Source organism: Neltuma alba, unplaced genomic scaffold (assembly GCF_004799145.2).
Source record: "Neltuma alba isolate B1F8T4 unplaced genomic scaffold, ASM479914v2 tig00012036_pilon, whole genome shotgun sequence".
NCBI classification, from domain to species: domain Eukaryota; kingdom Viridiplantae; phylum Streptophyta; class Magnoliopsida; order Fabales; family Fabaceae; genus Neltuma; species Neltuma alba.
The window spans coordinates 325,087-343,791 of record NW_021636601.1 but is presented as its reverse complement, the minus strand read 5'-3'; the positions used below and the strand labels follow the sequence as shown (position 1 = coordinate 343,791).

Below are 18,705 nucleotides of genomic sequence, written 5' to 3'. Positions count from 1 at the left end.
ATGAAATTTAAGGTTTTTCTTGATCTGTGTGAAATATGTTGAAAATAACTTATAAATAAGGTTTTTCTTGATTTGTATGAAACATGTTGAAAATAACTCATAAATTGGATCAGAGGAGTATGTGATTTGGTCATATGTTTCTTATAAAAAAGAAAGTAGAAAGTAAGCTTGACCGACTCAAAAGCCTTCCATAATTTTAAATATTGATCCAATTGTGCCGAAATCCCACGTTACGTTTAAGTTCATTGCTTTTGGACATCTTGGACGCTGACAATGGAACTTGTTGAATTCCTTGTTATTTTTGGAACAGTACTGAATTATGGCAACAATCACAACATGATCAGTGGGGGATTTTATCCGGTCAGCAGGAAGAAAACCAATTAGCATGTAGTATTCAGGTTAAGAATATCATCTGGGACCTGACAGTTCTTCTGGGAGGATATCTGAATCTGGGTCTAGAATCAGCCAACTAGAAGAGGTCACGGGGAATAGCAGAGAAGGGACACGTCTCTTCTTTCTGCCATTCATCCCATTTTTCATCAGGCCCATCATCTTCAAGCATCCTTAGCACCTCAGACATCTTTGGTCTTCCCATAACCGAGTTTTGTGTGAAAAGCAAGGCCAGTTTGATTAAACCCTCTGCCTCCTCTTTATTGTATTCATCGCCCAAATAAGCAGCCATTAGTATTTCCCATTTCTTGTCTTTGAAAAGCCCTATCACCTGGATCCAAATATTGAATAGGGCAGTGTTATACTCATTGCTGAGTAACTTTTTGGGATCATAAGGAAAGTAACTGACACAACATTTTGGCAAAAGATGTTCGATTATTATATAAAATTACCTCGTATAAATGTTACGAGGAAATAGAAAACATTCATACCCAATCAATTAACATGACATCTTCATCATTGCCAAGTCGTGCGCGAACTAAAGCCCTCTGTCCAGTCATTAGTTCAAGAAGCATCACACCGTAACCAAAAACATCAGACTTCTCCGATGACATTCCGGTGGAGAGGTATTCTGGTGCAATGTGCCCAACTGAACCAAGCACGGCTGTGTCTTCGTAGTCCATGGGTTTTACAAAGCCAAAGTCCCCAAGAACTGCTTCAAATTCCTCGTCCAATAATGTATTGGCAGCTTTGACATCACGGTGGACGATCTTTGGATCACAATGATTCTGCAAATAAGCAAGCCCCCTTGCAACTCCCAGTACGATTCGCTTCCGTTCAGGCCATTCAAGCGGGGGCAATGATTCCGGGCGGCCTAAAACATTCGAAGACAATGGAAGGCAAACCCAATACACAAACGCGTCTCAATATATATATATATATATATATATATATGTATATATATATATGAAACTACAATATTTAGATATTTAACAGTAAGATGTTTTTGTTTCTTTAGGAGATATTTATATCTTTATATATTGTGTTTGCATCCAAGTCCCAAAATAACTTCTAATAATTACATAATTATATTCATAACAATAAATCAAGACAAACAACAAATGAATTTGAAATTGAAGTTAAAGGATACCTCGTAACCATGATGCCAGACTGCCGTTAGCCATGAAAGGATCCACAAGCAACCGTGAAGTTGGCGTCACGCAAAAACCAAGTAGCGGCAGCAGATTACGGTGGACTGCCAAGCTCATAATTTGCACTTCTGTTTGAAATTGCAGCTCGCCAACCTGATGAGCGCCTTCCACTTTAAGTCTTTTCACTGCAACCAGAGACCTATCAGCCAATCGTCCTTTGTAAACCTTACCAGATCCACCTTTACCCACAATGGTTTTGTTACCAAAGTTGTCCGTTGCATCTTGCAGCCCACGCAGGGAAAACTTCCTAAGCTGACTAAGGTGAATTTTAGGATGCTCCTCGGCTGCAATTAGTAAGAGGGCAAAATTGTTAATAAATCAATTATGGACGTCATGTATAATTCATCAGTGTCATTGATATGAATACCATATTTTCCATTATTCTTAAACCTACCAGGAACATCAAAGGAAAAATATTGCGTTATCCTCTTCCGGCAATACGCAAGTGCACTCGCAAGGACTCTAAACATTAGTCCAGCAATAGCTCCAGTAGCACTATTCCGTATAATATAAATGTCTTCAAGGTTGCTAGCACCTACGTTTCCTTAATTTTTATTTCTTAAAACAGTTTCAAGGTTAATCCTCAAATCATATCAATCAAATACAAAGATGGTTTCCAGTATCAGATAAAGAAAACCATAAAATATTCAACTACATATTGCCTGCCAGCCAACTTCTTTCCTTTCCCAAAGAAATATTTTAATTGATGAACTTTCTGTGCTTCTTCCGCGGTCTTGCTATTCATTCTTTATCTGTGTAACACTTTAACGAAGGAAACTATAAAAATCATCGCATCAGTGAATAACTTTTTGAATAAAATATATAGGAGGGTAATAAACTAATAACAAATTTTAAATTGTAAGAAAATAGCAAGTTGTTATTAAATTAACTTACAAATACACGGGCACACAGAATAATCAATTGTGAAATAAAATATCTATGGGGTAATAACAAATTGTTGAATTGTAAAAATTAACAAGTTGTAATGAGAACATTAGCATTTATAAAAGTTACAGATGTAATTTTAATTTCAGAAATGCCATCATCTATTTAATAGTGATATTAAAGAAATCGATTATGGTTTGTTAATTGAATGATGGTTCATTAATTAATAAGAGTATGAAAAGAAATTTGTAATAAATGCATAAAACAAAGGAATTTTTTTCTTATAAATAAGATGAAAAAAAATCTAACTAATTTGTTTTTGAAAAACTCAAGAAAAATACATTTTTATCATTTAATTGGACCCCAACCCTTAAAAGATTTAACAAATGTCCCGCGCGTTGCAGGGGCCTATAAGCAGGATAGAAAGGAGTAAACTGCTCATTAACCTTGTTCTTTTTAGCCAGCCACTAATTCCCTGGTCATTTATTAGAGCTCAATACGTTCTGCCTTTTAGCGGATGTGGAAGATGACTCAGAAGGTAAGGCTCTGTTGCTTTTGCTTTATCACTTTACAAAATTTTCGAAGTGCTGAGGCATTTTGTTTTTGTTTCTAGAAGTAAGGTTTTGAAACACGAGAAACTAGAGATAAGTTATTTAATTAACAGTATGGTTATTTTTGTTATTTTAATTTTAATCAATTTCATCCAACCTCCTTCCCGGTTTTGCCGTTTTTGTGTGGGAGGATATTGTTCGACATTATTGACTTGATTCTATTTAAAATGAAAATAGAATGAAACCAAAATTTGTCTCTCCACTGAATTATCAAGGATTGAAACTCTAAAATCTTCTTTATTTTACTAAACCACATAGAAAGTATATAATAATATATTCTCCCTCCAATAATTTTAATGAATATGACGTCCAGTAATGTTTTGTTAAGATAAAAAATTAGGGACAAATTTATTAGTAGGGAAGAATTAATTTCCTAATATCTCAATTCATGTAATGAAGTTGATTTGTAGTGTGAAATGTGCCATGCTATATGTAGGTTTTGATATCTTCCAAAGACCTGCTAGAATTCAAGCTTTAGTGAAGACAAGTTGAAGGAAAGCAAAGGTAGCAAAGTTACTAATAACTCTAACACTAATTTTGTGTTGACTGTCATTTGTGACTGTTGGCCATGATATTTTGAGGTTATATTATGTGTATAGTTAAACATGTAAATCCTTGCAAAATGTTGTGGATTCGTTGGCTTTGTGCATGACTAGTTAAACATTTTTAATATGGCATGCATGTTGATGTTGTTGTTAGTGACTATTGCTATTGAGATTTATTTATTTGACATAGGACCAAGTACCTCCAAGGGCAAGAACAAGCAAGGTGAATAATGATTGGAAGAAAGGCTATGCTTTTGTTACTTATTTGAAGGAATCTAGTATGCTTGATGTAAAAAAAATTAAGTTTCTGTGAGTACCTATGTAACCTATACATGGCACTTCGTATGTTAGTGTGAACAAAAACATCCAAGTATGCTAAACATGTTATAACATGTTCAATAACAAGAATGCATGTGATCAAATGTGAAATATGTAAGTTGCATGACATAAGGGTAACAAATACTCCTAATGAGGACTATTTTTTGGATAAAGTAGAAACGGGGCAAATGACATTAGAGGACCACAAAAATTTCTAATATAATATTACACATCTAGAGATTTAATAAAAGCTCTAATTTGCTAAAATTAGATGTGTGCATTGAAATATATGAATTTACAAATGTTAGCACAAAATAATATGGAAGTGTAGAATGGATAAATGAACAGTGCAGGTGGTGTGGTTTTTCTGGAATGATTGGACGTGGAACTGGATCACCTTGTATTTTTTTTCTCCGCACAAGACCCTAAGGGCTTCAAATAAAATTTGAACCACTTTATTTTAATTTTTCCATAATTAGTATGACTTTTTAAAATTTGCCTAGAAATTAACAAAGTTACAAATGAATAGGAACATTGGAATTAAAGTTTTAAGTTCTTTTCTAATTCTAGAACATGAAATGAATTAAAATGAATTAACGTGGTTTAAAAATCGTCTAGCTTGTTCTTCTGAGTAAGAGAAATGAAGCGTCACATAACTAAAAACTACACGCACGTAGCATACACTACCTATGCTTTGATTAAGATCATTATGTTAGAATAATAAGACAATGGATCGAAAAAGTACCGGGTCGGATCTCGGGTTGGGTCGGTCGGATCTTTTTAGCTCACCCTTAAGTTAGATTATAAAAGTCTAAGCTTTTAAGTGCACAGCAGAACACTTCTTTGCAAGAAAGAAAATAAGAGAGAGATATATATATATATATATTGCAACACCTCACTTTTATATACTAATAGGATCATTTTAACGTCTGTGAATCACTAACGCCAGGTTTCCGTCCTGGGAAAAGATAGGGAATGTTTTTTTTTCTTTAACATTGGAATCCGTTGATCAAATATTTCAAACCTTCAGATAACTGATTAGTGATCCAATATCAACCCTGCTTTCAACTCAATCTATTATCACCTAAAATAATTTCATACTATACAATCTTATAATATTATATTAAAAATAAAGCAACGCTCTTGGTTGACAGCATATACGTGCACCTGGCAATGCTCACCTCCTTCTTCTAGAGGATACAAAATAATATTTCCATAAAGCAAGTAAAGTTACTTGCCCAAATATTTTACTATACAATTTACAGAATTATAACAGGTATCTCTGCTCTTCAATCAGCCCACCTTCTTCTTAAACAACCTCCTTGTCCTTCGGGCTACTAGCTTTCACTGTTCATCATAAATTGGAGGGTGAGATTCCGAAGAATCCCCGTAGTAGTAATTTCCATCAAACAAATGTGCTGATTACATAAAGCATGCAAAACAAGCCAAAGTGAAACATAACCTTGCAAGCTAATGCAATTAAGCATTTATGCGCAATGACAGATAGACAAGCTGATTAAATAATGCGCAAATACTTGGCAATCACTGCCCCATGTCTATTAGACAAGCTGAATAAATAATGCGCAAATAATTGGCAATCACTGCCCATGTCTATCAGCTACACGTGATCACGGCTAAATAATCCATGCAAGGAATTAAGGATTACATGTTCTCATGCTTTAGAAAAGCAATATGGCATAAACAGACATGCAGCAATCATACACAAGTGTAAGGTAGGAAAGAACTACTACCTGGTCCGCATCCCTCCAAATCAAACCTTACCATTCTCCTTTCTTTCTATTTCTTGGTGGGCTTGAGCAGATATAAAAAAAAACCTATCATTTTAGTAAGGGTATATTAATACTTGGTCCAACTATAATTCATAAATTAAAAATCTCTCTTTAAATCCCAATCTTTCTCAATCTCTACCCTTACTTAATATTTGGTCATCTTGGTCAAAAATACTATTTCTATTTATTATATTTTAAGGACATTCCTTAAGTCCTCCCCTTATTAATCCTCACATTTCTTTCATAGACTTTTGAAGATATTAATACAATCACATTACTTCTAACCATAACCCTATGATTGGTCGAGAGACACACCCAAACATTTACAATTACTCAACTATATTCATTTTAGTTTACAAGTTGTACCAATATTTTTCATGATCAAGTTACTGCCATCGTTGTACTTTCCAAAACCATACAATCCTTTAGTTTAAATCTAAAAGAAAATTTCAGATTGAAGGGCAATAGCTAAATCACTCGATTCAACCTTTTATAGGTTCTTTTATCAATAAACTCCAATGATTTAATACTTCCTCATAACAAAGTATCCCTTAGTTCAAAGCTTCACATTTTAGAGTTCTAATCAATTTTCTCCTTCAAAATTCTAAAGCTACACTCTAATTTAATTATTTAAATGACATTTCCACATCAACACTAAGCTTCCAAAGTCATTCTTCATATCACAATCGAACAGCCACACACATGTATAACTATTCTTTATGTTCTTAATCGTTCTTTCCATTAAACTGCATGGCTTTACTCCTTCTCCAGTAAATTTCCAGACTTTAATAAAATTGATTCACTAATTATTCCTTAACCCCCAAGCGTGATAGAATAATTAAGACAATATTTTGCCCAGAAAATATCAATGGGAATTATTTCCAGCCATGATCTCCATAATCTTCTAAGTCCTAGCACACAAATATTCTATTTCCAATACATCTTTAATTACCCATGAATGTCTCGGATAGCTAGCCTTGTACCTTAAATCTCAAAAGGAATTTTCAGATTTGGAAATAGACTTCAACCGTTCACAATTTCCATAATTCTCACGGTTCACACCATTAACCTCTATGATCCTCATTAATCTGAATATTTAAGGAACCCAAAATCATACATCCAGAAGTAATAAACCCCCGCACCGGAAGTCACTAACAAACATATATATATATGTGTGTGTGTGTGTGTGTGTGTAAGTATAGCTTGCTACTCATTTTCCTATCTCTCTTCATGGCAATGACAACACGCACCTACTCTCAATGCCCACGGTCAACATTCACAACAATTGAATTCATATATATTTATTTGCACACCCACACCCCTCTTCTAAAACCCCATTCCAAGCAGCGTGGCATCCGTATGTGTGTGTGTTTATATATATATTTATATCTATATGTACGGCTCGGTTACTCTGGTATTTAAGAGTTTCATATCTCTCCATTATCCCAAAACTAAACCAGCGGCTTCAAGAAGATAACAGCCCCTGTCTCGGTACCTACAAACCAGAGCAACAGCACATGCAAGCTAGAAAATTTATACAGTTGTGTTTACTACTTTACTGTCAGAACCCGACACCCAACACTTCAAAACTTAACCCCTGTTTTCGGTTGACATAAACAGAGCAAGGAACCTACATGCAAGCTTGAAAACCAACATCAAACACTTCAATCTACCCATAGAATCCGAATCCATCGGTCCTCTTATCCTTTCCATCACTTTCTCTCACTACCCTTCTGTCTCTCTCTCCTCAAACACGCCATAAACATGACCGAAACCAGAAAATGAAAACAGTGATAGACATGTGAAGCTCACCTGATTCAGAATCCAAGTTCGCATGCAAGAAAAACTACCTCCGATCAATTACTCCGTCGCCAACCTCTTCCTCTCACGGTCTGTCCCTCGCGCTCTCTCTCTCTCTTTCAGCGTTGCAGAATGAAGTGAAAAAGGAGGGTAGGATCGGTCTGGAGGTTAAAGAGGCAGAACACGTGGATGACCAGCTGATAATTGAGGGAGTGAATCAGGTGGCAAACAAAGAAGGCAGCACGCGTACTACATGGTTGCTGAGTCATTTTGCCCTCCTAAATAATTATTCCTCCAATCCTATTCCTTCTCCTATTTTTCTGAAATATAAGATATATCCAGAAATTAAACCAAAATATCATAAATGGATTTTTCTTATCCATTAGCTTCTTTGACCCATAAAATAATTTTCCTAAGAAGTTCAGGTCAAAAGTCCATTCCTGACTATTTTTCTGAAATTTTCCAAGAAAATAGCTCTTAATTTCAGAAATTAATCCTTAATCCATTTTAAGGATTTTATGCCTCAAATAACTTCTTTACCTCATAAGATAATTTTCCTAAAATTTTCTAGTTAATTGGAAACCTCTAAGTATTTTCTAAGACAATAACCCATTTTGCTATGAAAATAGCTTTAAAATCATTTAAGCCACTTTTTGGGGAATAAACTTTTCCAAAATATTTCTAAACCTTAAAAAAATCAATATTTCATAATTTTCCCCAATTGTGATTGAGCTATTAAATAATTTTAATGAACTTTCTCTTTTTTGCTCATCCTGAGTCAGAAAATTCGGGATGTTACATATATATAGTAGGAAAGCTCTACTACTGGAGTCATTTGAACTTATGGGGAAAGCCTCTATTTATAGCTTTTGTCAGGGGTATTTTGGGTAGCCAAAAATATCCACTGAGCCCATCAGATAAAATCTGAGATAGAATATATAAATATATCCTTATCTTATAATATCATGATATTTGAATTCAAATCCAGAATCAATCACAATTAATTCTAAATATATATACTTAATATATATATTTAATCTACACAATATAAATTAATTAATTTAATATAAATTAATTAGATTTATATCGTAACCGATTGGATATGATTCAGGGTGTTTGACCAAGTCAAACATATCATAATATTGCCTGGATATTTGACTGGTATATTTTCTTTATACCTGGTCAAATAATCCGGCCCATCAAGGGCGGATCCAAGCCCAAAATCCAACAATCATTCTCCCCTAAAATGATAAAACTATTCATGTGATCGAAAATAGTCTTCTTGGGAGCTGCTCCATTTATTTTCATTCCCACATTTGTCATTGACAATAGAATTTAAAAAAAACAAAACAAAACAAAAGAACTCCAGCAAACTAAGAACGCAAAAAAATATAACTCTAAGAGTTAAATCCCATTTTCAACAACATTAAAAATAAGAGGTAAAAAAGACGTATAATTAATTAAGAGTGTAAATAAAAAAATTGTATTATATATTTAAACATCTTCAAAGTGTGACTTGTAAAAGAAACATGTCCATTTGAAAAAAAGGAACGGATGGAGTAACATTGTAATTAGAACATTGACATTTTAAAAAAAAGTTAGAGTTGTAATTTTATTTTCAAAAATACCATCATCCATCTAATAATGATGTTAAAGAAACCGACTAGTGGTTTATTAATTGAAAGGTAATTCATTTATTAATGACGGTATAGAAATTTTTTTTTGATAAATGCATAAAGCAAGGGATTTTTGGCTCTTATAAATAAGATTTAAAAACGCGCATAATCTGTGTTCAAGAAAGAAAAAGAAAGTACATTTTATGATTTATAATTGAACCCTTACCAAATTTAATGTACCTCCTGAACATCGCAAGGGGCTAAAAGCAGAAAAAAGGAATAAACTTTTCACTAACTCACTAATCTTATTTATAAATAATTTATCATATACATGTTTTGTCGAAATTAAGAAAAATCTTAAATCTTATTAACTGTATCTTATTTAATAACTTTTTAACTTTATCTTTATTTAATATGGATACTTTTTAAGAAAATAACAATATATAAAGTAATAAATGAATGTCAAAATAATAGACTAAGATTAAAATTTACTAATATAACTTATAAATAGTACCAAATAAAATCTTCTATCCCTACCTTATAAATTGAATAAAAGTAGTTATTAGAACACAATAACTTTTGCCTTCTTAGTGGGTAAGGAAATGACTGAGAAGTTGAGGCTTTATGACTTTTGCTTTAGATGGCGCGAGTGTCACTATCACTCTAACGAATTTTCGAAGTGCTGAAGCATTTTGTTTCTTAAAGTCTTAAAGTTCCACACGAGAAAGTGGAGCTCAGTTATTTAATTAAAAGCAAGCCTGTTTGTTATTTTAATTTTAATCACTTTCATTCAATCTCCTTCTCAGATTTGTCATTTTGCGTGCGAGGATATTTTTCGACATTATTAGCTTGCTTCAATTCAAATTATTGAGTAAAGTGAAGATAGAATGAAACCAAAACTCGTCTCTCCATGTACTGAATCATCATGGGTTAAAACTCTAAAATCTTCTTAATATGAGGTCCAATAATGTTTATGTTTCAGATTTAGTTAGATTAATTAGAACATTCCAATAATGAGGCTTTTCGCACTTGAGGAAGTGGATGATGAGGGGTGATAATTCTTTTGTTTAGCTCTTGTGTACACATTTTGGTTAAGGAATACATGGTTACAGTTTCATGTCTTAATTCCACGGAAAAAAGATGCTTGTAGCCTTCTTTCATAATGTCCGCGATGAGCAATACTGATGAATTGAATCCGTCAATTATTAGAGAACACATCCATCAATTATTGAATCCATACAAAATACTCCTTCAGTCCTTAATATATAACCTATACATTTAACTAATTTGATTAAATTAAGGAAGTTATGTAAGTTAGTTAATTATAAGAAATATGAAATGTTTTTTCTAAAATACCATAATTATTTTTCTTAATATTCTCCCTCCCATTCCTACTTGATTATGGTTATGATAATTAGCTTACTTCCATGTTCCTTCTATTTCATTCTCCCAACATTTTTTTCTGATAAAAAAGGAAGTTGAAAACTTTGCCTCGTGTTGTTCTACTTTCAGCGAGGGATCCGTTATTTGTCTACCAGTAGAGGCAAATCCGAGTTCATTCCTTTAGTCCACAACAATTATGTCTTCCTTGACTTTTTCGTCCTCCAAACCCAAATTGACTTCCCATTTTGACGTCTTCGCAATTTCCCAAGTGAGCGCACATCGCTTCCCAGACTTTCGGTTTCTGGTAGGATCTCTGAGAGATGATGCCATCAAACTTTTCGCAGACTGTATATATCCTTCAACGATGGCCACGTCACTGTCTTCCGCGCTGGAGGCCATGGAAAGGTCGAGAATTCTTATGGTTATCTTCACGCCGGAATTCCTCAGTGCCTCCGACAAGCTACTTATTGAGAGGCTCCAGAAAGTAATGGAGTATCACAAATCTATGAACAGACCGGTGGTTCCTGTATTCGGGGGAGCGAAACAAAAGCAAGTGGTTGAGCATTTGGCGACGCGATATAAGGATTTGGACTGGATTGGAATCGCCGTCGAAGCTGCTTCGCAATCCGGCGTCAAGCTGTCCATTGATCTCAGGTAATAACTACTACTACTTTTCCTATATCAATCTGGTTCTGCTTGTATTGGTTTTGATTTACCATGTGTCTGGATGGAGAGAATATGGGGAAGGAAAAGTTAGGAAGAAGGTAAGTTCTCCCAAGTAAGAGAGAAAATGGGAAGGAGACGTACTTCTTCCTCTTCTATGCTCGCGAGTCGCGTCCGCCCCTCTTCATATTTGTCAGTCATTCAAGATCTAGCAATATTATCGTAACTGCAAGCTTGCAGAAGGCAGCATTTTTTTGGGTGTCATCGGGGAAAGATAATACCTCAAATGCAGATGAAATATTAAATGTTTGCTATTATTTAATATTTAAATATTTTTAACATATATTTTTTAGAAAATATTAAAAAAGACAATGAAAAGTGTAAAATTACAAATTGGCACCCGTTACATTTCTTTCAGAAGTTTTGGCAACAATAGAGTTGCAAATGATAACACATTTCTTAGAAAATACTTGATTTGTAATTTCACAATTCTCATGGTCTTTTATTTTATCATTTTTCCTGTATTATTTACTAGAAATAGTAGAATATATAAATTTAATTTCATCTATGTATTACAAATATTTAAATTATTTCATGACATTAATATCAATATAATTATCTCATTGTCATTCATTTATTTGTTTATTTTTTCTTATTTTCCTTCGTTCATCCAAATAAGATAACTAATACTCCTCCAGTCCTTAATATAGGATCTAATTATTAAATTGATTTTGATCCTAAATATAAAACCCATTTCTTATATTTATCAGTTTTTTTTTCTAAATTACTCCTACGAATACTCCCTCAACAATAATCAAGTAGAAGAGGGAAAGATGATATTAAGAAAGATAATTATGATGTTTTAGGAAAAAACATGTCATATTTCTTATAATTAACTAACTTACCTAACTTCATTAATCTAATCAAATTAGTTAAATAGATCTTATATTAAGGACCGGAGGAGTAACACTTTTCTTCAGGTCTCTCATCTCATTTTTTTCCTTCTTATTTTTCTTTCTTCAAACTTTTCTTCCCACATAAGACGTAGGGTTTTCATCTAGGTGGAACAAGTTAGTGGTTTATCATCTGGTAAGACGGGGGAATTTTGATAGGAAAGAGATAAATTCAAAAAATCCTGACGTCGCTCGATCAATCTGGTTTGAAGAGGGTCAGCAGGTCAAATAACCTCATTCTATATCTCAAACAGAACATTAAGGATGAATTTTGGGTTGATCGTGGTTAACTTTTAGATGGTTCTTGTTTTCCTGATTTTCGACATGGTTTTATTAGTACTTGTACCCATAGTATCTTTTGACCAAAAAAAAAAAAGAGCTTTGTTTGCAATTTGTTTTTTATTTAAAACAATATGACCTTTTAGGGGAACGAGCTGCACACACGCACCAATCGCATTTTTACCACTTTAGAGTATAAAATTATTCACTACCTTCTTCGTGAGATGAGTGTGGGTGGTAGGATGTCGCTTGAGCCAGAAACTCGAGAGTAAGTGCGTGATGGAGAAGGATCAAATACAAGCAAGCATTATGATTTTTTTTTTTGGCCAAAAGCATTATGATTAATATATAAATATGAATTTTGAGCTCTCAAACCAAGAGTGAAAACACAGAAATTTAAGACACATCTGTTAGCAAGCATTGAGATCACATAACCAAAATGGAATGGCGGCCTGTAGCAAACCGACACCATAAGAAATTTCTAGAGCCAAATAACACCCTAGATTACTGAACTTTCAAACAACTGGGGCAATGGGTACTAAAAATCTTAAATTAGGTTTCTTACTTATATTTCAACTGCAAAACAGTCCTGGTAAAAAGACTTCCTTGCCGTATAAACTTCATAGTGACAAGGTAAAAATTTCAGCTCATGGCCCCCAAGTGTTAAATACTACCCTTTTTCACATTGGTCTAATTTTAAACTGGGATGGGTTTTGGTTTTAACTGTTAGTGCAGGTTTTAATGGGTTTAACCGATCTTCGACAGATTCTAATGGAGCCTAACAACATTTAAAGAAATTGAACAGGTTTTTATATTGGCGAAAGCATCAAATTACAACTCTTTGATTCGATCACAAGGTCCCTAATGGATCCAATTGAACTTATTCTAAAGCAAGTAATATTAAAATTATTTGCGTGCAATTAAAATATTCATTAGATAAATAAATTTAGAAACCAAAAAATTCTGCAATTTACACAAAACTTGATTTCTCAAAATTTGATTCCATAGCAATAGGTGTCAGTCCTAACCATATCATAAAGTTCGAGTTCATCTGAATGCAAAAGATTCCTTTGAAAGCAGTACTCCATTTAGGCTCAACAACGCTTAAATTTAATCAAGTAGTATCATATATCAAATACCACATGAAAAATCTGATTCCATCAAATAATCAATTTTTCTTCAATAAAAGTCTTTGCTAGATGCACGTTTGGATCATGTGAGAAGTTGATAAAAGCAACAGCATTCAAAATCCCTAATGTTACTAGTTACTAATGGGAAGAAATTTCCGCTTTTGTGGGATTGAAAGTTCATCATAAAGCATTGGTGGTAGCTGGTCCTTTAGAAACTAATTAAATAGAACTGAAGTCTGATATTTGTTTCTTATTGTGTCTCCGAATGAGTATGATTGTGTCACCTATATCATCGAACTTAATACATGTTGAGTGGAAGAGAAGGTTTTGTTAATCAAATTCTATTATATAAAATTTGACACTTAAATACGCGCATACATTATACGTAACTTTTTACTGATTCTAAAATCATTTTTGTCCAGGCAAGAAATGAGTAAACTTAAGGGGGAATTAGATAAATACTTGTTTTGCAATCTTCCGTCCCATTCAGTGGGGTTACTTCGTCGTGTGAAAGATGCACTTCGTCTGTTGATGGGACTAATTCCATGATCGGAATATGGGGGGCTGCAGGTATTGGTAAATCTACTTTCGCTAGAGCTATTTATGACAATGGATGGCAGGTTTGAGAGAAAAAGTTTCCTTGCAAATATCAATGATGAATGGAAGAAAGATAATAGTCTAGTTCATCTACGACATCAACTTATTTCAGATGTTTTCGAAACAGAACTTGATATGGTTCATGGACGTCAGATGAAGAAGGCACTCTACTACAGGAGTGCAGTGGTAGTATTTGATGATGTGAATCATATAGACCAACTCATAGCACTATGTGGAAGTAGTGATCCGTGCTTTGGCGAACGGAGTTTGGTACTCGTTACATTAATGAATAAGGATCTTCTTCTTGGTCTCAGACTGTACCTTTACGAAATGAAGACGCTAGATGAGAGTGACTCTCTTGAGCTTTTCAGCCGGCATGCATTTAAGAAATCTAGTCCAACAGATGATTTCATGTCTCTATCAGGGAAAGCAATAAATTTTTGTGAAGGACTACCATTAGCTCTTGAAATTATTGGCTCTCTTTTGCTTAATAGGACAAAAAAAGAGTGGAATAATGTGTTGAAGAAATTGAGAGGGATTCCCCGTGTGGTCAAATACAAGAGAAGCTCAAGATAAGCTTGAATTTTTTAACCGATTCAGAGAAAGATTTATTCTTTAATATAGCTTCCTTTTATGTGGGTCTAAATAAACACGATGTCACATACTTGTTAAAGGGCTCAAGTTTTCCTGTAGAAAAGGCAATGCATGAGATTATACAGCGGGGACTTGTAAAGGTTGATATGAGCGACAGGCTTGATGTTCATCATTTGTTGCGAGAGATAGGAAGAGAAGTAAGTCCTAAAAAGATAAAGCATGAATATACCTATGAAGTATTCTTGAGTTTTAGAGGTGAAGATACATGTAAATCTTTTGCTACTCATCTTTGCACTGCTCTAAAGAAAGCAGGTATTGAGGTCTTCATGGATGAAGAGGGGATTGCAAGGGGTGAAGCCATTTCTTGCTCTTTATTGCAAGCAATTGAAAGTTCTAGAATGTCGATAATTATATTCTCGAAAAACTATGCTGGCTCTAGTTGGTGCTTGCAAGAGTTAGAGAAAATCATGGAGTGTCACTAGACAACTCATCAGGAGGTCTTACCAATATTTTACTATGTGCAGCCGTCTAATGTTCGTCAACAACAAAATACTTTTGGAGAAGCATGAAAAAGACTCGCTAGGAAACTCAACTAGCAAAGTAAAGAAATCGATGATCAGTTGGAAGAAAGCACTCATTGAAGCTGCGAATATATCTGGGTGAGACTTGCATGAATTGAGGTAAGTCTGATATAATTCTTTTTTAGTAATTAAGCTTGATTATCACTATGTGAAATCGTTAAATTCCTTAAGTTCCTATTGGTGATATGCTCTTCAACATATGATGAAAATACTGTTATTAGGAAAAGAAAATTCTTGGCTGTAGCTGGGATATTATAAATTATTAAGCTGCTTAATTACTCTTACAAATCACACAATGAGCACTGAATAATGAATAGCACAGCTGCAAAAGGTTTTTGTAATTTCCTTAGAGAAGATGCAACAGGTGAGGGTTTGAATTTGGTTTCATACATAACAAAGACATTTAAACGAATTTTAGCTAACATGGATGTTAAGAGGACATTGATCCAACCATTTAGAAAAGAGTTGTTAGTATCCAAGATTAATAACTAAATGCCAAAATTGATGCTGATATAAATGTAACTTGTTTTTGCTAGAACTGAAACGGAGTTGATTGACAATGTTGTTGACACTATTACAATGAAGCTAGACAACAAAGACGATTTGTTTGCTGCTCACCACCCAGTGGGAGTATAGCCTCGTGTGCAAGATATCATCAAGTTGCTGATTAATGAATCAAATAAGGTTATTATAGTAGGGATATAGGGGATGGGGGGGATAGGTAAGACTACTATTGCTAAAGCCATCTTCAATGAAATCAGTCAAACTTTTGAAGGAAAGAGTTTCCTGTCAAATGTGAGGGAAGTGTGGAAGCAAGATAATGGTCAAATTTATCTGCAAAATCAAATTCTTTCAAGCATCTTTAATGCGAGAAGAGTGCAGCTTACAAGTACAGAAATGGGGACAACTCTAATCAAGAAAATGCTTTGTAAGAAAAGGCACTTGTTGTTCTTGATGATGTAAATGATGAAGATTAGTTGAAAGCTTTATGTGAAAGTTGTGAATGGTTTGGTCAAGGTAGTAGAGTAATCATCACTGCTAGAGATGAACGGCTACTCAAAATCCTTGGAGTGGAGGAACATAAAATATACAACATGAAAGAAATGAATGACAGTGAATCTCTTGAGCTTTTTAGTTGGCACGCGTTTAAGCAAACATTCCCTGAAGAAGATTTTGTTGAATTTTCAAGAAGGATTGTTTCTTACTCAGGAGGTCTGCCGCAAGCTCTTGAAGTGCTCGGATCTTATTTGTTTAATAGGGAAGTGTCAATATGGAAAAGTGTTTTAGAGAAACTACAACAAATTCCAAACAATAAAATACATGAAAAGATAAAAATAAGTTATGAGGGTTTGAGTGACCAAACAGAGAGAGATATATTCCTTGATGTATGTTGTTTTCTTATTGGGAAGGACAAAAGCCATGCTACACAAATATTAAATGGTTGTGGATTTCATGTTGATATTGGAATTATTCATCTGGTAGAGAGGAGCCTTGTAAAAGTTGGCAACAGAAATAAGCTTGATATGCATGACTTGCTACGTGACAAGGGAAGACACATCATTCACGAGAAATCACCAAAGAATCCTGAGAAGTGGAGCAAATTACGGTTTTGTGATGATGTGCTAAATGTATTAATAAATTGCTCGGTAAAATGTCTCTCAATGACTTACAATTACATTGTTTATGTTGTTTTTTCATTACTCATTTTGCAGTCCCAATTTTTAAGTTGACTATTCTGTGTTCAAACATCTCTATCATATGTTGCGTGTTTGTATTATGTTATGTTTCAATGACTGGAATATATCATTAATTTTTATTTCCCGTTATCTATTTTGTACTTTAATAGGGAACAGACGTGATAACGGGATTGGCTTTAAACATGTCAACGAACAACTCAAAACCGTTGAGTGCCAAAGCATTTGAGAACATAAAGAATCTTCATTTGCTCCAACTTGATCATGTACAACTTGGTGGAGACTTTGATTATCTATCAAAGGAATTAAGATGGCTTTGTTGGCGTGAATTTCCTTTAGAAAATTTGCCAACAAATTTACGCCTAGAAAAGATAGTTGCCATAGACTTAAAGTGGAGTTATCTCACAACAGTACAGGAGGAAAGCCAGGTATTCACAATGGAATTTTCAAATCAAATACTAGTAACAATAGCTGCATTAATTTGTTCTCCTATATTTTATTCTTTTCATTTATTGTATGATTAATTTTAAAATGTTCTCTTGGTGCAGATGTTGGAGTGGTTGAAAATTCTCAATTTGAGTCATTGTCATTATTTGACAAAAACACCTAACTTTTCGAAGTTACCATACCTTGAAAAATTGGTACTCAAAGATTGTCCCCTTTTATCTTCGATTCATCCCTCCATTGGAGATCTTAAATATATTGTTTTGTTAAATTTGAAGGACTGCAAAGGCCTCAATCATCTCCCAAAAGGTCTATACAAGTTGAAATCTTTGGAAACTCTAAATCTTTTTGGTTGTTAAAAGATTGAAAAGCTGACAGAAAACATTGGGCAAATGGAATCCTTCACGACTTTGGTGGCAAATCGAACTTCTATTACGCAAGTTCCCTCCTCATTAGCGAGAATGAAAAGTATTAAATATGTGTCTCTATGTGGCTACGAAGGATTATATGAGGTATGTAGCCCAACTTATTTTCTCCCCCATTTTTTCTTTCTTTCTTATTTTCTCTCCTATCTAAGCAAGAGAAAACTCATTTCTCCTCATGTTTTCCTTTTTAGTTTTTTCTTCTCTCTAATTTTTTCTCAATCCAAGCAGGGGTCAAGTCTCAGATGATCTTCTCAACCTTAACCCTACTCAGCATCTACAGGGTCCTTTCATAACTCTAGAACAACGACTTTCTTCCTTTTGGATTATATATGCTGTCTAGATAGAATGCCCCACTTATCATGTTGTGATTGTTGCAAGAAATGTATAATTGGGAGTCTAGTCCACATCTGACCAGCGCTTGTGTTGTATTATATGTATGAAAAATTAATGTCTAGAAAGTAAATGGAAGTCTGTTTTCACTTTCAAAATTCAGGTATACAGACATAGATGTTGATTATATTTTTGGGGATTTCAAAAGTTAGTGCTCTCGAATTTTATTGAAATCTGCTTTTGTCAGGGTGACCCTGAAATGGGTTTATCAATGTGTGGGCACTTTGGCAATTCCAGTGGACAATTACGGGAAAAAATAGATTCCACTAACTACCACTCCCTTCCTAAACGTAAATCACTTATAGAAGGATTTAGGAGGAAATTTTAATCCTAAATGAAAGTTATTTATAGTATATTTAATATTTAATTTTATTTAATTTTTATTGAAAGAGAGAGAAAATGAAGA

At 34.0% G+C, this 18,705-nt stretch overlaps 1 protein-coding gene and 1 pseudogene across 1 annotated transcript; one reads left to right on the top strand and one right to left on the bottom strand.

Annotated features, from left to right (window-relative positions):
• Nucleotides 1-408: 408 nt before the first annotated feature.
• On the bottom strand, nt 409-2,346 carry LOC114721427 (BRASSINOSTEROID INSENSITIVE 1-associated receptor kinase 1-like; annotated as a pseudogene).
• An 8,567-nt stretch (nt 2,347-10,913) lies between these two features.
• On the top strand, nt 10,914-14,747 carry LOC114721426 (TMV resistance protein N-like). The gene is made up of 3 exons (XM_028907248.1): nt 10,914-11,203; nt 14,065-14,194; nt 14,325-14,747. Exons 1-3 carry the CDS (start codon nt 10,914-10,916, stop codon nt 14,745-14,747), a joined length of 843 nt encoding a protein of 280 aa, XP_028763081.1.
• The last annotated feature ends 3,958 nt before the right edge of the window (nt 14,748-18,705 follow it).